A 24,518-nucleotide genomic window follows, 5' to 3' on the forward strand; every position below is an offset into this window, starting at 1 on the left:
TTTAGGAAGCTTAAGCCCTTGGAATTGAGGGTGGCCTATGAACTCCTCAGTGAGGACCTCAGCCCAGGGGTTACACAAGTAATTAAAATTCAAAATCAAAGCAGGCATGTGAAGGAACCAAAAGAAGATCTTTTTTTTATATGGATTGTGAACGACTAATTCAAAATGGCTACCAAGAGAAAAGATTTAAGTTTTCAAGAATATAATGAAACTAGCAAATATGGAAAATAAATTAATGATTACGCATCATTGGTACTTAATTGGACATAGGGAGTCCATGTTCAGTAAGCCGGTTAAGCAAGTTTTCCAGCTAAAGATAGCCAGATAATGTATCCTATATAATCAGTGGGATAAATAGTGGGGTCAGAGCGATCCCGGGTGCTTTTGAGGTACTTTCTTAATAGCACTAGAAGTGTATACCATCAGTTTAAATGTTCAGCCCTCATAGAAAAGACAGGTAAATGTAAATCAGTTATTTACTTTTTAAAAAATGCAAATACTAAGGGACACTCAGAAGTTAGTAAATAGCACATTCAAAACAAATTGGAGAAAATTCTTTTTCATTCAACGTACTATTAAGAACTGGAAATCAGAGGATGGGGGTAAAGGAAGTTAGCATAGGTGGGTTTAAAAACAGTTTGGACAAGTTCCTGGAAAAGTCCTTAAACTGTTATTAACCAAATCGACTTAAAGTGAATTTTCAAAGGAGTTATGCTTGTAAAGATAACATACTATTGTAGCAATTTTCAAAAGCTATTTACCCACATATTACACTTTATGCAGGTACTAACTATGGACAATTCAAAAGGCATATATTGTAGCAATTTTCAAAAGCCCATTTATATGGATAAAGTGCATTTACATTTGTAAAACCCAGTTTTAAGCATGTAAATGTTTTTGAAAATCAGGGCTTAGGGGTAGATTTTTAAAAAAAGCGCGTTCGCGTACTTTTGTTTGCGCAGCAGGCGCAAACAAAAGTACACTGGATTTTATAAGCTACGTGCGTAGCCGCGCGTATCTTCTAAAATCCTGGATCGGCGCATGCAAGGCTGCCGATTTTCGGCAGCCGGCGCGCGCCGAGCCGCGCAGCCTGTCTCCGTTCCCTCCGAGGTCGCTCCGAAATCGAAGCGGCCTCGGAGGGAACTTTCTTTCGCCCTCCCCTCACCTTCCCCTCCCTTCCCCTACCTAACCCACCCCCCCGGCCCTATCTAAACCCCCCCTTACCTTTATCCACGGATTTACGCCTCCCAGAGGGAGAGGTAAATCCACGCTCGCCAGCGGGCTGCTGGCACGCCGAGACCTGACCCGGGGACGGTTCCGGAGGGCGTGGCCACACCCCTGGTCCTGCCCCCGAAACGCCTCACCCCGCCCCCAAAATGCCACGTCGTTCGGCCCCGCCCCCGACACGTCCCCGACATGCCCCCTTCCAAAAACCCCGGGACCTACGCGCGTCCCGGGGTTCTGTGCGCGCTGGCGGCCTATGGAAAATAGGCGCGCCAGCGCGCAAGGCCCTGCTCGCATAAATCCAGGCGGATTTACGCGAGCAGGGCTTTGAAAATCCACCCGTTAGGGAATAGCCACTACTTATCACTGCACTATAGCAGCATGGGATCTGTTTACTGTTGGGATCTTGCCAGGTACTTGTGACCTGGATTGGCCACTGTTGGAAACAGGATAGTGGGCTTGATAGTCTGATCCAGTATGGCAATTCTTATGTTCTTTTGTAGGATGGATCACTAGGCATAACCTTGGTGAGTGTCTGTTTCTAAGATCGGTTGGAAATCTTGGTAAAGTGTCTGTAGTAACACTGGCACAACAGCAGAAAAAGAAAGGCTGGAATGTCAATAATGTATCAGATTATTTAAATATTTGCCATGGGAAAGATAGAGGAAGAGAGTGCCAGAGAGACCTGTTGCTGTATTTTCCACCACACTCAGACATTTCATATGCTAAAACATGGAAAACAATTACATTACTTCAGGTTATATTGTTAAAACCAGATAAATGCCATTTTGAAGGACTGGTGTCATATCAGTTTGTAACCTATAATACCCTTGAACTAGCACACTATCATAGAAAGTGATAAACTATAATACATTTCTTACCTTGAATTTCTGGGTATTTCAGCATTAATAGTAGACCCCAGCGGAGAGTAGTGGAAGTTGTCTCCATTCCAGCAGAAAACAAGTTTCTCACAACACAAGTTAAATTTTCCTCATGGAAATATGAATTTGGGTTAGCCTTTTCCTATAAATTAAAATCATAAATTGAACTGTAAGTGTTTTAAAAATAATTTTAATAATCAAAACAATTAAACATGTAGAGACACCTGCATCTCCACTAGATGGCCCTAGCTCCCTACCTTTGCATTTAGTCAGCTAGAAGGGATATATCATTCCTTACAGCACCTCCACATGAGGCTGGCTGGGAGTATAATCTCATTCCCCAAATGGGGGTGAATTTAGGTATAGTCGAGGCAGTGTACTTTTGCGTTTGATGAAGGAAGACGTATTTTGTGTGCTCTCCAAGTTAGGCCCTCAGTCTACAACAGTGAAGGAGAGATACAGTCCTGACAGCTCTTCTTACTAAAGACTGGAAGGAGGAAGGATAAGAAAGATATTGTTCACTTTTAAATACTTTTGATATCTTTTATTATGCATCCTGTACCTTCTGGGAGGCAGAAACATCCTCTCCAGGAGTGCAGGAGGAATCTGTACAAGTTTTGCTCAGCCAAGTGGAGGTTACAGAGACCACAGAAAGATTCCAGTACTGTTTATCTAAAACTGAGTTTTACTACCTTTTGGGAAAGAAGTATTTTCTTCTTCCCCCTTCCTTGCTGAAGACTGGAAGTTAAGATCTGCTTCCAGAGTAAACCTTTTCCCCCAAAAGGTCCTAGAATATCTGAATTGGAAAAGAGAAGTAGACCTTTGGAGACCCCCAAAAAGAGCTTCTACCCTAAGATGCAGGACAACATACAGGCTGGAGATCAAGACATTCACCATGGACCTCAGGTACTGTGGGAACCAGGGACCCTGCATCCTGATAGGACACTCTGGCCACGTTGGGATACCCATTCTTACCCAGTGGAGGATACCAAGATCTCAATTCCCCACACTGAGGGACATTTATACAGGAAAAGAACTTCTAAAATCCTGACCTCTAAAGCCATGACTAAACCTGGATGTAATTGGTGTTAAAAAATACCATTCTAGAAGCACAGTCCAGATGTATCCCATACATAAGAAAGGTGGAAAGAAGGCAAAACGATTTCCGGCATGGTTAAAAGGGGAGGTGAAAGAAGCCATTTTAGCCAAAAGATCTTCATTCAAAAATTGAAAGAAGGATCCAACAGAAGAAAATAGGATAATGTATAAATGTTGGCAGTTAGATGTAAGACATTGATAAGACAAGCCAAGAGAGAATTTGAAAAGTAGTTGGCTGGAGAGGCAAAAACTCACAGTAAAAACGTTTTTAAATATATCCGAAGCAGAAAGCCTGTGAGGGAGTCAGTTGGACCATTAGATGATCGAGGGGTTAAAGGGGCACTTAGAGAAGATAAGGCCATCATGGAAAGATTAAATTATTTCTTTGTTTCGGTGTTTACTGAAGAGGATGTTGGGGAGGTACCCGTACTGGAGAAGGTTTTCATGGGTAATGATTCAGATGGACTGAATCAAATCACGGTGAACCTAGAAAATTTAGACCTGATTGACAAACTGAAGAGTAGTAAATCACCTGGACCAGATGGTATACACCCCAGAGTTCTGAAGGAACTAAAAAATGAAATGTCAGACCTATTAGTAAAAATTTGTAACCTATCATTAAAATCATCCATTGTAACTGAAGACTGGAGGATAGCTAATATAATCCCAATATTTGAAAAGGACTCCAGGGGCGATCTGAGAAACTACAGACTGGTTAGCCTGACTTCAGTGCCAGAAAAATAGTGGAAAGTGTTCTAAACATCAAAATCACAGAACATATAGAACGATATGGTTTAATGGAACAAAGTCAGCATGGCTTTACCCAAGGCAAGTCTTGCCTCACAAATCTGCTTCATCTTTTTGAAGGAGTTAATAAACAGGTGGATAAAGGTGAACCAGCAGATGTAGTATACTTGGATTTTCAGAAGGCGTTTGACAAAGTTCCTCATGAGAGGCTTCTAGGAAAAGTAAAAAGTCATGGGATAGGTGGCGATGTCTTCGTGGATTGCAAACTGGCTAAAAGACAGGAAACAGAGAGTAGGATTAAATGGACAATTTTCTCAGTGGAAGGGAGTGGGCAGTGGAGTGCCTCAGTATTGGGACCCTTACTTTTCAATATATTTATAAATGATCTGGAAAGAAATGCGACGAGTGAGATAATCAAATTTGCAGATGATACAAAATTGTTCAGAGTAGTTAAATCACAAGCAGATTGTGATAAATTGCAGGAAGACCTTGTGAGACTGGAAAATTGGGCATCAAAATGGCAGATGAAATTTAATGTGGATAAGTGCAAGGTAATGCATATAGGGAAAAATAACCCATGCTATAGCTATACAATGTTAGGTTCCATATTAGGTTCTACAACCCAAGAAAGAGATCTAGGCGTCATAGTGGATAACACATTGAAATTGTTGGTTCAGTGTGATGTGGCAGTCAAAAAAGCCAACAGAATGTTGGGAATTATTAGAAAGGGAATGGTGAATAAAACAGAAAATGTCATAATGCCTCTGTATCGCTCCATGGGAGACCGCACCTTGAATACTATGTATAATTCTGGTCGCCGCATCTCAGAAAAGATATAATTGCGATGGAGAAGGAACAGAGAAGGGCTACCAAAATGATAAGGGGAATGGAACAGCTCCCCTATGAGGAAAGACTAAAGAGGTTAGGACTTTTCAGCTTGGAGAAGAGATGGCTGAGGGGGGGAGATGATAGAGGTGTTTAAAATCATGAGAGGTCTAGATCGGGTAGATGTGAATCGGTTATTTACTCTTTTGGATAATAGAAAGACTAAGGGGCACTCCATGAAGTTAGCATGTGGCACATTTAAAACTAATCGGATAAAGTTCTTTTTTAATCAACAAACAATTAAATGCTGGAATTTGTTGCCAGATGATGTGGTTAGTGCAGTTAGTATAGCTGTGTTTAAAAAAGGATTGGATAAGTTCTTGGAGGAGTAGTCCATTACCTGCTATTAATGAAGTTGACTTGGAAAATAGCCACTGCTATTACTAGCAATGGTAACATGGAATAGTTTTTGGGTACTTGCCAGGTTCTTATGGCCTGGATTGGCCACTGTTGGAAACAGGATGTTGGGCTTGATGGACCCTTGGTCTGACCCAGTATGGCATGTTCTTATGTTCTTATTGCCTTCTCTTGTGAAGCTGGTCATATAACCTTAAACAGCAATAAATTAACCCTCATCTAAGATTTATATCACCTGAAGTTTGGTTGCTTTAGAAGTCTTTGGCCAATTGAAAAGGATTGAGCAGTGTGTGCCTGGATGCAGTTGGGATCCTCTTGGGTTCTCAGCATTTCCTGTTGTGATCTTCCTGATCTTTCTAGTTTTCCTGGGTTTAGCTGCTGTTCTGATGGCATTATACATGTTCATTGTGGGCAGAACGTAGCTTGCCATCATTGTGTAGTAGATCCCCAATTTCGGTGGTTTAGCCACATCCAGGGATGTTATGGGTCCAGGTCTAGTCTAGATGGGGGGAAGAATTAACTTTTGGGGCGCCTGTCACTGTCAATCACAATCTTAGCCACAAACTCACACTCTAGTTCTAGGATTTCCAGAGGGTGCCAAATTGTCTAGAAAAGAAGCAAGAAAACCAGAACTAATAAAAGGGATAGAAGCCAAGCTTCAGACCAGTTTCCATCCACTCAATTTGTACACTGGGGTTGTAGGATTAAAATCAGCAGGAATCCAAAAGTGGTGTTCAAAAGAAAATCTTTATTGCAACTTAAATAAAAGTTTCCAGGCCAGAATCACAAAAAATAAGAATCAGCATCAAACAAATCACTACTACAAAACATATGGTTTCCTTGCCCATTCCATTTCCCTTCTCCATAGAAAATATGTCCTCACCTATGAGGGTGGGATAACTAGAGCATAGTTCCAGCATAAAACTGGTGAGATGGAAAAATATTCCCAAGCACAAAAAGTTCAGAAAAAATCCCAAACTGGATAAAAAATTATTAAATATAACCCAGCAGCAAAATCTTCAAGTCTCTTGTTCTTGGCTCAAAAGTCTTAAAACTTCTCTTCACCCATGCTGTTAACTGGTTACCTGGGCAAAAATATTTTTGATTCAGTCCTTTGGGAAACTAGGCATATGCTCTTCCCTCTGATATTGGTCAATCAATCCAAAAGTCTTCTCAAACATCTCTTTTCTCAAAACTCTTGCTTGAATACTTGAATTGTCTTGAGATCCTGGGGGGAATCTCCAGCTCTCTAATCACTTTGCCTTGAGATCCTGGGGGAATCTCCAGACCTTGAGGGTGGAAGGGTTCTTGGGTTGTGGAACATTGCAGTGGATCTTCCCTTGTCTACTTCTGCCACAGAGCAAGCAGCTCCCCACTTGGGCCCATCATAGCAGAAGCATCTTCTTTCTCTGGCCCACTGAAAGAGATGCATGGCTACCATGTGCTTGCTTGCAATGATGTCACTAAGTTCAGACAACTTCCTTCTTCCTCAGCTTGCTTTGCTTCCACAACATTGAGACTTAACAAGGAAGCCATTTTTTTCTTCCCTGATTGGGTAGCCAATGGGCCCCCCTTCGGGGTTATTCAGGCCTCCTCAGTTTGCTCATCCCTGCTCTAGACTATGGGGGCAATTTTCAAACTTCATGTGGAGACATAGTATGTGGGTAACATTTACCCATGTATGTTGCCCTAAGTTTCAAAGAAAAATTACAGGCATATTTTCATGTCCCTTTGGATATTTGTATCTGTTTTTTCTGTAGGCACTTTTCATGGAGAATAACTTGAGCAGATTTGAAAGTGCCATCTATGCACATTACCTTCCTCCCCTAACCAAAGCATGGCTCTGGGTATGTCTAAAATATGGCTAAAAATACATTGTGGAACACTTTCAAGGAAGGCAATTTTCAGACAAGCATCTTAAGTAGGTAAATTGCTTTTTATTTGTTTTAGTGGGCTTGATTATTGCTCTCCCCTGGCTTATAGATGGGGAGACTGATGGTGGATGTGTTTTTCCAGTGGGAACCACTACCACAGCACTCCCAGGTCTAGATAAATGCATGAGTTCACAAACCTTGAGTTTAGATGCCCTGTATTGTAAAGTCTTCATACTTAACGAAGCCCTTGTTTTTTAAGGACCTGTCTAAATATTAGAGTAGGCTACATGATTTGCCAACATAAAGTTTTCAAACACATTGATAACATTAATACAAATATTATATTCAAAACAAAATACATTTTCATATCTCATTCACATTACCTCCTCCTTTCTGACAAGGAATACATCAATGAAGCTTCTCTGGTCATTTTCATCCAGTTGCCTAAGATGCTTTATGAATGTGGATTTTATAAAACCGTGTAACTCTTTCATATTTTCAAATACGGTCCTGTGACTTCCAGGAAGGAATCCAAGTATAGGGTATATGTTGCACAACTAGGAATAGACAACATGAAAAAAAAAATCTAATGATGCAAATTAAATGCAAGTAGATAATTTAACCAGTATGGAAATCTAGATAAAAATGAAAAATGTAAAAAAATATATTGCAAAAAATATTTGATATGCAAGATACACTTGCTTTCTGATTAAATCAATTTACCTCTCCAAGTATGAATGAAAGGGTAATGGAGGTAAAATATATTTTTTTCACTCTTAATACTGCAGTATATACTCCCATTACCTTATGCTTGCTGAATATTTAAACTATCTATCAAGATAGACTATCAAGATAGAGATCTATATTCAAAAGGATTTGTCTAGTTAAGTCCCAAACTTAGGCCTGGATTTATCAAAATGCGATAAGTATTGCATACGATAGCAAAAGGGGTATGTTTTATGCTAATATACAGTTTATTGCAATTTGTGCTAATTACCTATGTGAAGAGCTAAGTTTCTTTAGGTGTGCTATAAAGCAAGTTGGAGTGTGCTGTGAAGCAAGTATCTTTGGGTGTGCTGTGAGGCCAGTTCCTCCTTGGAAGAGGAGTATATGATTGACAACTTTAACCAGCAGTCCTCATAGGCATACTGTGAAGCTGTATAGCAAGTTTGAGCATGCTGTGAAGAAAGTTTTTTGGGAATATATAATTGACAATTATAACCAGCAGTCCTTGCATTTAAGGCACATTTATCTGGAGGAATTGAGCACTGTAACCAGCAAGTATTTAATTGAAGATGCCAAGGATATATGGATTCTGAACATATGTTTTATTGTTCCCATGACATTTTTCTTGTGTGGAAAACTGTTAAGATATTTATTGCAATTGTAAAAATTGTTTTGTGGGGGTAGTTATGGGTAGGTATTTTATTGGGTAGGTATGAATGGGGTAAAGGTATGTATGAATGGGGTTAGTTTGTGAATGGGATATGTTTGTGTGAATGAGCAACTAAGGGATGTTGTTTCATTGGGTGAGGGAATAATGTGTATTACCTGTTGAAACTTTTATAGGATAACATTTGTGGAATAAATACAAGTTTGTGCTTTCTCTAAAGGGGTGATTTATTCTGATAAAAGGTTATTAGTGAGTTGGGTGGCCTGTATAGGGTATTTACAAGAGCTAAGTTAGCACAAATTGTGATAATATTTTCAGACTTTGTGATAAGGGCCATACCACTGCTGGAGAGAGAGAGAGAGAGAGAGAAAGAAAGAGAGACTAGCCATAATGCCATCTCCCTAGATAGGTAACTTGAGGTGAGGTTTAGGCATTAGTGTAGGGGGTTAGGGGCCACTTTGACATTCAACGTGAGACGTACGAACAGAACAGTGGTCTCTTGTGAAGATTTGATGACTTTTGGAGTGAGGAAACTCACTCCAAGATGATATTTGTGCAAGGTTCTCTCAACCTAGCTTAATGGACTCTCTACCTGGGTAACATCAAGCTAAGAAGGGCAACATCAAGCTAAGAAGGGTAACATCAAGCTAAGAAGGGCAACCAAAATGATAAAGGGGATGGAACAGCTCCCCTATGAGGAAAGGCTGAAGAGGTTAGGGCTGTTCAGCTTGGAGAAGAGACGGCTGAGGGGGGGACATGATAGAGGTCTTTAAGATCATGAGAGGTCTTGAACGAGTAGATGTGACTCGGTTATTTACACTTTCGAATAATAGAAGGACTAGGGGGCATTCCATGAAGTTAGCAAGTAACACATTTAAGACTAATCGGAGAAAATTCTTTTTCACTCAGCGCACAATTAAACTCTGGAATTTGTTGCCAGAGAATGTGGTTAATGCAGTTAGTGTAGCTGGGTTCAAAAAAGGTTTGGATAAGTTCTTGGAGGAGAAGTCCATTAATGGCTATTAATCAATTATACTTAGAGAATAGCCACTGCTATTAATTGCATCAGTAGCATGGGTGCTTCTTAGTGTTTGGGTAATTGCCAGGTTCTTGTGGCCTGGTTTTTGGCCTCTGTTGGAAACAGGATGCTGGGCTTGATGGACCCTTGGTCTGTCCCAGCATGGCAATTTCTTATGTTCTTATGTTCTTATCTACTTTGCATGCAAGTGGTGAAGAAGAGTTGAAGAAAGAAGATGCCAAAGAGGAGCCTAGGTCTGGACTGAGGCCCTGGCATTGGGACCTGGCCTCTGGCCCAGGCTGCAGTGTCAGAACTGGGTCCAGACCCTGGCTTAGGCCAAGACCCAGGCATCAAAACCCAGCTTCTAAGCCAAGAACTCAGCATCAGGACTTGGCATCGGGACCCAGCCTTTGGCATCAGGACCGGAAGGCATTGGGCCTGGGTCTGGGCTGAGGCCCTGGTATTGGGACCTGGCCTCCAGTCCAGGGTCTGGGCTGAGGCCCTGGTGTTGGGACCTAGCCTCCAATTCAGGCTGTGGTATCAGACCTGGGTTTGGGCCCTGGTCTAGGCCAAGGCCCAGGCATCAAAACCCAGCTTCTGAGCCAAGAACTCAGCATCAGGACTTGGCATCGGGACCCGGCCTCCGGCATCTCAACCTGAAGGCATTGGGCCTGGGTTTGGGCTGAGGCCCTGGTACCGGGACTCAGCCTCCGGGCTAGGCTATGGTCTCAGGCCTGGGTCCAGGCCTTGGTGTAGGATGAAGCCCAGACATCGGGTCCCAGCCTCTGGGCTGGGCTGCAGCATCGGTTATGGGCCCAGGCTTTCACCTAGATCAAGCCTCTGAGGCTTAGGCCCAGGCTAAAGCATCGGCCTTGCTTAGGCTTAGGCCATGGTAAGTCACCACAACGTGGTCCCATGCAAGGTTGCTGGCTTGGGCCAGGGCCTAGGCCTTGTCTGCAGATCCCCCCTGGGCTGAGAAAGTGGGGGCCAGTGAATATCCTGTCCCCAGCATTTTCTAGGTGGGAGGAATGGGTGGGGGGCACGGGAGGCCCTGGGAGACCCAGTTTCTTTTTTTTTTAACTAAAGAAACAAACAAACATTGCACAAAATGAAATTCTTGGGGGAAGAGCTCCCCAGAAATGAAACAAAAAAATGAAACAACATTTTTACCCCTTCCCACCCCTAATAGCTGCTGGTTTAGTGGGAAATTATTCAGCTACATATGGCTGGATAATTTTCAAATCTAGCCAGTTACATTCAAACATATCTAGTTAGATTTGAATGTTATCTGGTAAAGGTAGCAGGATAATTTTAGGATAGTTTAGTCAGCAGGACATTTATATAGCTGGCAGGGCTAACGTTAGCCTAATAAGTTCTGCTTGCTAGCTTTCTGACCCCTTAGAGCAACAGTGAATGAGATGAGAGTGCTAGCTGCGTGGCCAGTATAATCTTCCCACCTATCCATGACATCTGAAATTAAGGCTGGTTTGGAAGCTTGAAGGAGATAGTAGCTTTATTCCCTGCATTATCATATATGTTAGAGGAAGACCCCAGTCAATGAAACAGCCCAGATGAGCATCAGCCATGCCCAAACAGTATTGCTTTTTTTTATTTCAATATGTTCTCAACTGATTTGTTTACAGTTCAGCTTCCCTCTCAAAGCTGTTATGACTATTTCTTTGTTCTCTTTAAATAGAAGTATAATGGATCTTCTCTGATGCATTCTTGCACTTTTTAGCAGCCAGAAATATGACCTCTACATATTCTGGGAGTCTGGTATTCCATAGTTGGTATTAGCTCTTGGGTTCCTCATTTTGATCTGGAGAAAAACGCTATAAGAATACAGGTGTTTGCATTCTGCTCTGGGGAAGTAATTTCATGACTCCACCCAGGAGCTGGTCCAAAGCTAATTGCTGATCATAAATGGTTCCATGATGGGAGAGCAGCTAAGGCTTATCAACTTGTACACATCACTCCCCACGTCCCACACATACAGGGAGATTAGCAAGGGAGAGAGTGGTAGAGGAAGGCAAGGATACAAACAGTTTAACTTCAGTTAGTCAGCCAGAGTAACTCACTGCTCTCTTGATTAACAAATTTTGGTACCTAATCAAACCAAATCACACTACCTCAATACTTTTCCAAGGTGAGTAACTGAACTGAACTTTTCAACCTTTTTACTTAGGTATACACTGCTCCTAGCTTATTTCTAGCTTCTGGCTACTTTGGTTTTTTTTTTAGTATACAAACACTCTAACTACTGCTTACTAGCTGCCTTACTGACTATTTAAAAATACAAATAGTCTAACTTCTGTTTATTTGCTGCCTTACTGACTATTAAAAGCACAAACACACTAAATAATATTACCAAATAGTTAACTTTGCCTCAATACTTTTAAAAAAGACAATGTCCCAAGCAAAATCTTACTGATTCCTTTCAGCCACCAGTAAGGTGCTCCTCTCCTCTCAGTGCTCCCACTGGAGCCATATTTTTATGGCTGTAATAGCAAGAGTGTTCCCTGCTGCAGGAACACATTATTGTTGGTCAAATGTGAAGCCAGTAAGGGAGGTCATGACACATAGCTTTTCCAGAAGGTTAATCAAATATCACAAATGCTTTCAAAGACTGAGCAGAGACTGCACAGAAGGCTAATACTGGCAAATCTGCTAATAAAAATGTATCGAGGCATATGGGGCAGGATCAGCTGTGAGGCCTAGTTAAGATATTCTAAAGTGCAGGAATACAAGTATTATGAGGAATTGGGAAAAATAATGTGCACAGTTGAGATCTGATAGAAAGCACCACATTATTGCATCTCATTTTGTTTTGATGTAACATTGAATATAAGGTGTAAAATAAAATTTATAAATTAAACAGCATTACCGCAACTAAGGGTGATCCCAGGAGTCTAATGTTTTCACTGGTAAGGTTCAAAAGTCTCAGGAATGTTGGATCCTCATAGTCATAACGATGTCCAAGTAATATGGCTACAATAATATTTGCGACAGAAGCATTCATGATCACTGCAGTATCAAATGGATTTCCTGAAAAATATTAATAAACAAGAGTAGATTGTGAAGAGGACCACAAAATCATGCAAACAATACAGTTTATATTACATACTGAGGGCAATTTTATAACTGTGCAGCGGGTCAAATCTGCACATTCCTTTTATGTGCAAACTTCACCCTGAATTGAATTTTCAAAGAGAACTTACACACACATTAGCTTGCTTTGAAAATTCATGGTAACTGGCTTGGCAGGCACACAGAATAACTTGTACAATGTTACACCTGTGCATGCATAATTATGTGCATAATTTTTAAAATCAAACGTATGCATGCAAGTTCCAGTTCTTCCCCCCATTCATGTTCACTGAGCCCAGTCTATATTATAACAGCTATTTATATGCATAAAAACAGGTTGCATGTATATAAAGAGCCTTGAAAATCAGGACCACTAAGAAGGCAAGGCTAAGAAGCATCCAGTTGAATGAGGACTACATTGATGAAATGCTTATTGAGACACCAAACATGGAGAACTCAAGCAGAGGGGAAAGTGAAACTGGATCACAAAATGATGGTTGGACCCAGATTACTTCAGCCACCAGAGCATATACCCTGATTCTGATCTCCCTTGAGCTAAAGAACTGTTATGCAGTCCTGGAAGTGGAAGAGAAGAAACCATACCTGGATGATGAGGAAATAAAACTTGTAAACCCCAAAGCTGCAGGTTCAACAACCACTGCACCTATGAAGTAGAGGGTAGTGGTGGCTGATGACTCACTTCTGAGGAGGCATTTATCTGCTGACCAGACATGTTGTCTCAGGAAGTGTACTGTCTGCTGGGTGCCAAGATTCATGAAATTGTGGAGAAACTGCCAACTGCAAAACCATAAGAATGTTTGGGTGCGTAGGGAGAGGAATAGTCAGCAGGAAAAAGGAGGTGATATTGCTTCTCTGTAAGTCTTTGGTGTGACATCAATTAGAGTATTGTGTACAATTCTGGAAACCACACCTTCAAAAATATATAAACCGAATAGAGTCGGTCCAGAAGGCAGTTATTAAAATGGTCAATGGACTTCATTATAAGGCATATGGGGACAGACTTAGATCTATACATGTATTCTGTGGAGGAATGGGAGCAATGGGGAAATATGATAGAGACATTTAAATGCTTCAAGGGAGTAAATGAAAAGGAGGCAGGCCTTTTCCATTGGAAAATAAGCTCTAGAATGAGAGGCCAGGTGATGAGGGTAAAAGGGGTAGATTAAAGGAGCAATCTAAGAAAATATTTCTTTACAGAAAAAGAGGTGGATGCATGGAATAGCCTCACTGTAGAGATGGTGGAGACTAGGTGCAGTATCAGAATTCAAGAAAAGCACAGAGGATCTATAGAGGAAGGGAAAATAAAGATGAGATGTTCATTGGCAAACTAGATGAGCTGTACAGTCTCTACCTGCAATCATGCTACATGTTTCTATGTTTCTAAAGTGAGTTGCCTGAAGAAAACTGTTTATGATATAAAAGGACAAATCTAAGAGCAGCAGGTGGCTATAGTAAAAAATTCAAATGGATTCAGGAATTCTGTTTAAAAAGATGGACCCAATTAATGTTCCAAATAATAAATTGTGCAGGACTACCTGGCTGTGAGATGCTTGGAAATTTGACAATTCCGTGAAATAACAGAATAGAAAAGCTATTAATTTTCTTATGGTTTAAGGTATTTGCTTTGGTATTTAGCCGTGAGCTGTGTGGTACCTGTCAACATCATTCTTGCCAATGTGAATGAGCAGGATCAGATAGTAGTCAATTGGCTTCATGTCTCTTGGCAATTCTCCCACCCCCCTGACACCTTACCAAATCACTTTCAGATTCTGGGATAGTAGTATGCTTATACTGCTCCTGGTGGCTTCCAATATTGCTTTGACAGCAACGCCAGAAGCATAAATTACCAGCATTTTTGTCAGCATATTCTGAGAGCCTATGCATAAGAGAATATAAAAAGTATGTTTTATACTACAATTTTTAAGAGTGACATAGGTTGGACAATTAGAATCTAAACAGTGTTGATGGATATGCTCTTTATTTACATTTATTTCTATTTGGATTGCCTGGCAAACTATCTTTTGCCATTTATGTGGGTATTTTTTGACTATCTTTTAATTTAGCCATGAGCATCCAACTTCTTCCCTTTTTCTACTTTTAGTATTATCAGTAGAATATGCATTAATCAGAAGTTTATGTTTGCCATGTGCTACATTACCGCCCATTACATTACACAACAGGAAAACCATGTGAGAAATGATTTGAAATACTTGCCATGGAATGATTCAAAATATTGTATTAGGGAACCACATTCCTCTATAATTTTGTCTTCTATGGTTCTCTTTCCCATGCCAAAATCTCGTAACGTTGTTATGGTGAACCTTCTCATCACTTTCCAGTTCTCACCATAAGAGAAAATAATACCTAAAATATATCAAGAAATTAATTAATATGCATAGAAGACCAGATTTGAAGTCACATTTTACAAACATTGCAAATAAAACTATTCAAGAAAGACTTTGGTATTGCCAAAGTTTGATAAAATGTATTGTCTATTTCAAAAAAAAGGAAGAAAGGATAGCAGCTTGTTTGACAGAGGAGCACATCAAAGTTTAGTTTACAATAAATGCAAGATGAGAACTCTATGAGTTCAGGATTTAGCTGGAAAAACTCCAAATTTTCAATTTCCTGCCCATCACAGTGGATAAATATTAGTTGGGTAAGTCACTACTCAGTTAAAACTTGCCTGGATAAATAAGAAGCAGTGATGGGGGCATTCTGGGGATGGAATTTAACTATAGCTGGTTGGCGCTGATATTCAGCACTATCCAGAGAAAGTTATATGGGTAAGTCTGGTCATTCTGGAGGGCTGTCCTGGATAAAGTCAAAGTTATCCATATAAATATACCTGGATAAAGTCAAAGTTATCCATATAATTTTATCTGGGTAACTTTGACTTTATCCAGGTATATTCAGTGGAACAGGTATCTAGTTTTGTACTTTGAATATTTTAGTAGGGATGTGCATTCGTTACATCTGATTCGGCGAGTACACACGTACCTCGCTGACTTTCTAGTACACATGGGAAAATGGATAGTATGCGTGTATCTCATCCTTAAAAATAAATGCATAGTCTGTTTCCCACATGTACTAGAAAGTCGGCAAGCTATGTGTGTACTTGCCGAAATGGATGTGATGAATGCACATCCCTATATCTTAGTAAAGTTACCTGGGTAACTTTAACCAAAAAACTTTTCTATTCCCTAGCTTGCTCAATATGGATCATTATATTTATTAATGTATTGTCAAAGGCTTTAAAAACTTGCTTGAAGTTAGGTGATGTATAGCAATGATATACACAATTGGGACAAGGATGGATTGTATTTGCTATGATATTGATGTATTTGTCTATTTTTTTTTTTAATTTATACTTTATTAAATTTTTTTCAAATTACAAGTAAGACAATTCTTACTAAAAGAAAAATAGGAACACTCATATCATATTTCCATCCAATGTATACAGGAAAACAACAGCAGAAGTCAAAACTCTGATATATGTTCCTCCCTAAAGAAATATACAGAAGGGGCGAATGTATAGGAGATTTCTAAGTAAATCAAACAATTTTGTAAAATACGTAAAAAAATTGACTTTACGTGAATTGGCAACTACTTTAAATTTTATGATCCCAACTTAGTACTAACTAGGAGATTTAACAGTAATCATCCTAGAGTTTATGAATGATTTAAGGTGTTCAGGAAAATAAAAAATAAAACTCTCTTTCTGTAGCTTCACAATACATTTGCAGGGGTATCTTAAAACAAATGAATAACCCATAGATATTACTTGTGCCCTAACAAACAAGAATTCCCTTCTTCTCTGCTGTGTTACTTGGGCAAAGTCCGGAAAAATTCTTACTAATGTCCCATAAAATGGGCTATTCATATTCTTAAAGAAATTTTTCATTACTATGCCCATATCTTGTTCTGAGGCAAATGTTACAAGAAGAGTACATAAGAACATAAGAACATAAGAAAATGCCATACTGGGTCAGACCAAGGGTCTATCAAGCCCAGCATCCTGTTTCCAACAGAGGCCAATCCAGGCCATAAGAACCTGGCAAGTACCCAAAAACTAAGTCTATTCCATGTAACCATTGCTAATGGCAGTGGCTATTCTCTAAGGGGCGGATTTTAAAAGCCCTGCTCGCGTAAATCCGCCCGGATTTACGCGAGCAGGGCCTTGCGCGCCGGTGCGCCTATGTTCCATAGGCCTGCCGGTGCGAGCAGAGCCCCGGGACTCACGTAAGTCCCGGGGTTTTTCGAGGGGGGCGTGTCGGGGGCGGGGCCAATCGGCGCGGCGTTTTGGGGGTGGGATGCAGCGTTTTGGGGGCGGGCCCGGGGGCGTGGTTTCGGCCCGGGGCGGTCCGGGGGCGTGGCCGTGCCCTCCGGAACCGCCCCCGGGTCGCGTCTCGGTGCGCTAGCGGCCCGCTGGCGCGCGGGGATTTACTTCTCCCTCCGGGAGGCGTAAATCCCCCGACAAAGGTAGGGGGGGGGTTTAGACAGGGCCAGGGGGGTGGGTTAGGTAGAGGAAGGGAGGGGAAGGTGAGGGGAGGGCGAAAGAGAAATTCCCTCCAAGGCCGCTCTGATTTCGGAGCGGCCTCGGAGGGAACGGAGGTAGGCTGCGCGGCTCGGCGTGCGCCGGCTACACGAAATCGGCAGCCTTGTGCGCGCCGATCCAGGATTTTAGCAGATATGCGCGGCTACACGCGTATCTACTAAAATCCAGTGTACTTTTGTTGGCGCCTGATGCGCCAACAAAAGTACGCGAAGGCGCACTTTTTAAAAATCTACCCCTAAGTGAACTTAATAGCAGGTAATGGACTTCTCCTCCAAGAACTTATCCAATCCTTTTTTAAACACAGCTATACTAACTGCACTAACCACATCCTCTGGCAACAAATTCCAGAGTTTAATTGTGCGTTGAGTAAAAAAGAACTTTCTCCGATTAGTTTTTTCTCCGATTAGTTTTAAATACTTTCACAAAGTTCCATTGTGGAATCTTCCAGGTATTGGGTAAGATTCTCCAGCAACTCAACCTGGTTTTCTGCCTGTTGTCTATCCTTGCATGAGACCGGTAGGAAAAATACCCTGTTTCCCCGAAAATAAGACATCCCCTGAAAATAAGACCTAGTAGAGGTTTTGCTCAATTGCTAAATATAAGACCTCCCCCGAAAGTAAGACCTAGCAAAGTTTTTATTTGGGAGCATGCCCGTCGCACAGAACACCAGAGCATGCAGCTGTGATTTTTTTACCCTGCAGGATTCACAGTTAGTTGTCATCACAAACCAGCATAACCAGACAACTATTCAGAATATAATAAATGTTCATTTTTTTGTTCAACAATATATGTGAATTCTTCTTCATGGAAAAATAAGACATCCCCTGAAAATAAGGCCTAGTGCATCTTTGGTAGCAAAAATTAATATAAGACACTGTCTTATTTTCGGGGAAACAGGGTAGCTTGATGATACAGGGCAACCTATTCTCATCAAGCTTCAAATTCTCCAGGAAAAATGTTTTTTAAAGTTATATCTGCTGCTTGTCCCACTATTTTTGGGAAGTTCAGAAATCTTAGGTTAAGATGTCTGGAATAATTTTCTAAATTCTCAATCCGGTGTGAAGCGCTTGTTATATCTTTGATTAACTTCACATTACACTCATGGCTAGCTTTCAATGTTGCTTCCATTGCATCGATCCTGGGTTCCACATTATTCACTTTAACTTCCAGATTCTCCAGTTTTGTTTTAAGAATCTCCGCTTTTGCATTGGAGTCTTGAAATGACTTGCCTAAACTGGCTACTAAGTTCCAAAGCTTGTCTATAGTCACAATAGCTGGTTTAGGTAACAATTGAAAGTGGCCAAACTCACCCACTTTCTTTCCCAGCTTTTCCTCCACCAGTGCTATCATTTTACCCTCCTTCGCCTTTCCTCCTCACTCTGGGGTAGATGTTCTTAATGCTTCCTCCAACATTCCTTCCCCCATCTCGGAGGCTCCTTTGGGAGAAAGGGGTAAACTGCAAAAACCTCCTCCCTGTTCCTCTCCTGCCAATACCTCAACCGTTACTTCACTATGCTGCTTCTCGGTAACAGTGAGGGGACCAGTGGAAAACGTCATCAGTGGGCGCCGGGGATCTGGAGGGCTAAGGGTCACTTCCCCCTGTGACACTGAGGCTCCCTCCTCTAATGCCAAAGCGGGGGTATTTACCTCCTTTCCTGTTGCCAATGCCAGTGAGTAAGCTGTTATCAGTCGCTGTCCCGATATTGGGTCGGAGGGGTATACCCGAGTTTTCCCCTTTCTTTTTGCAGGCATTTTAACAAAACTTCAAGAAAATCCTGGGACAGTGTTCACTCACCAGCTACATGCCACCATCTTGCCTCCCTGCAGCAACTATATCTGTCTATTTTAACTTTGTTTTAAGAATGATGTTGTACATTACTTAGGAAAATTGTATCAGGCAATTAATAATAAATGGCAAATAAATAAATGCATAAATAAATGCATAGTAAATTGGAGATGGGTAAACATGACAAGATTAAACTTGTCATGTTTGTTTTGGTTGTTGGTTTTGGGTAGGCAGTTTGCATAAGACTTGGCTTAAAAGTCACATTTTTGCAGCTGACGATTTTGTGTTTTCATAAGGCCCATATTCAAAAGGATATGTTTGGCTGTCCCAAATTTAGCTGGACAAATCTGGCATTTAAATAAATTACCCTTGACAGGCCAGAATTAAGGCAGATAAGTCATCATCTGTCTAAAACTTAGTTGGATTAAAAATAGACATTCTGGAGTCTTTCTGGGGCAGAGCAAAAACATCTGGTTAATTTAGGCCTGGATTTACTAAGCCACAATATGGTAATATCATGAGTTAAAAAACATGCAACACTAACACCCATTCAATGTTGTTTATTGCGCAATATCAGCATATCAAGTGTTATAACCAAAGATTTCCTCCCTTTCTAGAAATAAATTGCTTTGAAAAATGGTGCTACTGGTTCTGGGGCTAGGGGCTCCCCAGGCTGCCAACTGGCTACCAAAGAAGGTTAGGGGGCAGTGATGGGAGTCCACCTGCCCTCCCCCTGACCACCAGGGTTCTATATTTTGGGATTGGGGAGGGATGCTAGACACCATGAAATTTTTTAATCTTTGGAATGGGGTAGGGATGGGCTAGAGGTTGGGGGAGGGGGGGCCCTATCCTTTATCCAAGGGATTTTTTTTGCATTGTAGGGGGTGAGAGAAAGGGTTATTGCCATGTGTGTGCCATGTATTTATTTTTAATCTTGGGGGAGCCAGTGCTACCTCGATAGGTGGCAGGGGTGGGCAGGGGTCCACATTGATCCCTAAGTGTTTTTTTTAATCCCTTTTGGGTGAAGACCATTTTTTGGGCCGCTGTCTCTTTAAGTGATAGCAGCCCCGGCCAAGGTGGGTTGCCATCGCTGCAAGAAGGACCCTTACCGCAGTGTGATTTTATGTCACACATTTTTTCCACGATAAAAATCATGACATGGTAATGCCATGATAATTAGTCAGGAAGGGGCCAAATGTTGCAGAGATGCCCCCCCCAGAATATTTGTCCGCTCCCACAATAAACTCTCATGGCTTGATGAATCACTCCCTTAGCTAGAAGGGTGATAACTAATAGGATACTGTGATACCAAGGAAAAAATTATATTGATGTGAAAGAGCAGATCAGTGGAAGGGTGGCACCATATGTAAAGGATAGAATAGAATCAGTCATGATTGAAATCCTGCAGGACATAAATTGCACTTTGGAATCCTTATAGATAGAATTTCCATGTGTGACAGGTAGGAGTATAGCAGTGGGTGTACACTACCATTCACCTGGTTAAGATGAACAGACAGTGAAATGTTAGCTAAAATTAGAAAGGCATTTAAATTTGACAATAATAATAATGGGAGATTTCAAATAATCCAGTATTGTTTGGGTCATGGCCTCATTGGGACATGCTAGAAAAGGTTCTAGATGCCATAAATGACTGCTTTATGGTCCTAGAATCTATGGTAGACCTTAGTGGAATGCATTGTTGCAGTTTGATGCTGCTGGAGAAGATAGTGGACCCTTGGGCCGGCCTACCTAGGGAGACAGGGTAGGCCGGGGGGCGGAGCCACAACCTGGAAGGGCTCACCCAGGAACCAGGGACCCCCCGGGAGGAGCCCGTAGGGTCCCGGGTCCTCGGGACTGGGAGTTGTCTACAGAATGTCCAGAGGCTGCGAAGGGCGTAGGCCGGGACCAGAGCAAGCAGAATGAATAGGAAGTCCAAGGTACCCGGAAGGCAGGGGACTGGCTGCACAGGACCGAGGCTGGCAGAAGGCAGGGCAGCGGGCGGCTGCAGAGTCTATAGCAACCGGAGTCAGAGGCAGGCAGTGGGTGAAGCGGGGTCAGAAGCAAACCGGAGTCTGAAGCAGGCTGCAGGCTGAAGCGGAGTCAGAAGCAAACCGGAGTCGGAGGCTGGCTGCAGGCTGAAGCGGAGTCAGAAGCAAACCGGAGTCGGAGGCTGGCTGCAGGCTGAAGCGGAGTCAGAAGCAAACCGGAGTCGGAGGCTGGCTGCAGGCTGAAGCGGAGTCAGAAGCAAACCGGAGTCGGAGGCTGGCTGCAGGCTGAAGCGGAGTCAGAAGCAGGCAACGTGGAGATCAACAAGTACGCAACTGAAAGCAACTAAGAAGTTGTGAACCTCGTTGCAAGGTGTTGAGAGAGAGTCCGAACGCCGGTTATATCGGGACTTGGGCGTGACGTCAGCAGCGCGGGTGGGGCCGGGCTTCCGGGAGCTGGACGCTCAAGAGGGATGTCCTCACGCACGCGCAAGACCGAAGGGAAGCAGGCCCGTAATGGCGGCTGCCACGTGGAGTGAGAGAAGCCCCCGGGGTCCGGAGCGGGTGGAATGCGGTGATCATTGAATCGGAGGTAGGCGTGCCTGAGCCCTAACAGAAGGGAAGCGGTCGGGACCGCAACATGCATGATCTAATGTATGGGTTGCCATGGTGGGGCTGCTATTGAAGTCCCAATTGGAGGGAGAACATTAATTAAACTACTGCAGTAGTATATAAAAGGGAGACTATGATAGAATGAGGAAATTAGCAAAAAACTAAAAGGAGTACTTAAGGTTAAAAATTTCATTGAGGTGTGGGCATTGTTTAAAAATACCATCTTGGAAGCTAGATAAAATATATTCCATGCATTAAAAAGATCAAAGGAAAACCAAATGATTGCCAGCATTGTTTAATGGTAAGGTAAATGAGAAAGTTAAAGTGAAAAAGGGAAATTTCCTAGCGTATAGCCAGATGGACTCAGGACCAATGGGTTATGTGCTCCTCTGCTAGCAGATGGAGATGAAGTCAGGTTTCAAAGCTGATGTCACCCTAGATATACCCCTGCAGTGACCTCAGCCATTCAGTATCTCTCCATCTCCTAGCAGATGTGGACGCTATCCCTACACCAGCAGCGGTTTTTAGCGGGATTGCAGCACTAGTTCAAAGGAGAAATGTAACTTTAAATTGAAAGGAAGATCGAGCCTCGCTCTCCTGCGGTGATACCTAAGGGTACCTCCCCCAGTTGAGAATTCCTGAGGTGATTTCCTAGAGCCCTCAGAGGTGTACCTTGGTCCGGTAGCTGGCTCCAGTCATGGACTTTGCTGCTGAAGCAGCTGAAAGGTAGTGGGTGCAGGAAGCCAAGTGTGGTGGTGATGGCCTAAGCCCTCTCCCCCCACAGCCGGAGACCTCTCTATACTCAGCCAATAAGTGCTGAGACCAGGTAAGTAGAGAAGAACTCCTCCAATCCAGAGACGAGGAAGAGTTTTGGTAAGTCTTTCCTCCGGTCTCCTTGTTCGGCGCGCTGTACCGACATCGTTCCCGATCCTGTTTGGGCAAGGGGAGGGGGTTTCCGAGCGAGTTGAGTGGCCTCTCAATGGGCTAGGCCCCACTTCATGCTTGGTGGACACTCCACATGGTGGTCTATGGTGGCGCCATCTTGTGCGCGATTTGGTGCGGTGCCATTTCACCCCCTTCGACCATCGGTACGCGCAGTGCGGGCCGGCCTTCTGTGTGCCTAACGTGTGCATAACCACGCACATAATTGCATGCATATGTGCGTGCAGAAGTGCACGCACACTTTAGTGCACAATTGGCTGCTTAGATTTAAGCACGCCGAGGCGAGTCTGTGCGCGCTCGAGAGGCAATAGCTGGCTGAAACCACTAGCTAAAGAGTGTTAAAGCCCCGGCAGCAAAGAAGCTCAAGCGACACTCCCTTTGTGCTGCCTGCCATATTAGGACTGAACAGTCTGACATGGAATCCTTCCTGTGTCAGCACTGTGAGGAAACCCAAGGAGGGCTGGATTCTCAGAACCTTTCCAAGTCAGAGGATGGGTCAGCCACGACCTTATCTGGCAGCACAGGGACCTGAGCAATTCTGGGGCTGCATCCTCCCCACTAGAGGGCAGTTCAGCAGCCCTTACCCTGGTTCCTCCTGGGCCAAATATGGACCCAGCGGCCTTCTCTTGGTTGGAAATTTTTTCAGGCCCTTCAAGCCTTTGTTTAGGTGCAGTCAGCTACTGCCCTTTCTCCAGCTGGGAAGGCCTCACCCTCCCAGCCCTGTCACCATGCCTCAGGACATGCCTCACCTCACCAAGGGTATCTCTGATAGGGACCTAGAAACCATGGACAATGAAGGGGATTCATTGGAGGACAGGGAAATCCCTCCAGGCCTGGAGCCTTACCAGACCATGCTTTGATTTTTCCACCGAGATGAATTATCTGCCCTTGTCTCCCAGACCCTGAACACTTTGGGGCAGATTTTCAGAGCCCTGCTTGCCTAAATCCGCCCAAAACCGGGCGGATTTAGGCGAGCAGGGCCCTGCGCGCCGGTGAACCTATTTTACATAGGCCTACCGGCGCGCGCAGAGCCCCGGGACTCGCGTAAGTCCCGGGGTTTTCGGAGGGGGGCGTGTCGGGGGGCGGGACCGAGCGCAGCGGCGTTTTCGGGGCGTGTCGGGAGCGTTCCGGGGGCGGGCTCGGGGGCGTGGCTACGGCCCGGGGCGGTCCGGGGGCGTGGCCGCGCCCTCCGGACCCGCCCCAAGGTTGCGTCCCGGCACGCTAGCGGCCCGCTGACGCGCGGGGATTTACTTCTCCCTCTGGGAGGCGTAAATCCCCCGACAAAGGTAAGGATGGGGTTTAGACAGGGCCGGGCGGGTGGGTTAGGTAGAGGAAGGGAGGGGAAGGTGAGGGGAGGGCGTTAGAGGATTCCCTCCGAGGCCGCTCCGAAATCGGAGCGGCCTCGGAGGGAACGGGGGTAGGCTGCGCGGCTCGGCGCGCGCTGGCTATACAAAATCGATAGCCTTGCGCGCGCCGATCCCGGATTTTAGCGGATACGCGCTGCTCCGTGCATATCTACTAAAATCCAGCGTACTTTTGTTTGCGCCTGGAGCGCCAACAAAAGTACGCCTATTCGCGGTATTTGAAAATCTACCCCTTTGGGAGTTCCGGGCATGGACCCTATGTCGGAGCCAAGGAAGAACCCCATCCTGGTGTCTCTACGGAAAGCCTCTTGCTATTTTCTGAATCTGGAAGCCATCCAGGAGTTGATTGACCTGGAATGGGATACCCCAAAAGCAAGTTTTAAAGGGGGTTGGGCCTTGGAGGCCTTGTACCCTCTGGACCCAGTGGTCAAGGAATGCCTGCATTTCTCAAAAATGGTTACCTTGGTCTGCACCATCTCCAAGCGAACAACTATCCAATTAGAGGGAGGAGCGGCTTTGAAGGATGCTCACAATAGGCGGTTGGAATCCATTCTTAAGCAAGCCTTTGACGCGACAGCAATGACACTGCAGATCACTTCCTGTTGTGCTGTGGTGGTTCATTCATGCCTGCTTCTCTCTCAAGAGGCAGATAGTCCAGTGGTGCATGCCGGAGAGGTGATCAGGCC

General features: G+C 43.5%; 1 protein-coding gene across 1 annotated transcript in view; it reads right to left on the reverse strand.

The window, feature by feature from the left end:
• Positions 1–24,518, reverse strand: part of LOC115088121 (cytochrome P450 2K6-like) — a 104,639-nt gene that overhangs the window by 19,534 nt on the left and 60,587 nt on the right. The window contains exons 3-6 of the mRNA XM_029596094.1: positions 14,800–14,949; positions 12,362–12,522; positions 7,450–7,623; positions 2,106–2,247 (exon numbers count right to left, since the gene is read on the reverse strand). Of these exons, the coding sequence (XP_029451954.1) occupies positions 2,106–2,247; positions 7,450–7,623; positions 12,362–12,522; positions 14,800–14,949 (627 nt within the window). The remainder of the gene's footprint in view (positions 1–2,105; positions 2,248–7,449; positions 7,624–12,361; positions 12,523–14,799; positions 14,950–24,518) is intronic.

Source organism: Rhinatrema bivittatum, chromosome 3, assembly GCF_901001135.1.
Source record: "Rhinatrema bivittatum chromosome 3, aRhiBiv1.1, whole genome shotgun sequence".
NCBI classification, from domain to species: domain Eukaryota; kingdom Metazoa; phylum Chordata; class Amphibia; order Gymnophiona; family Rhinatrematidae; genus Rhinatrema; species Rhinatrema bivittatum.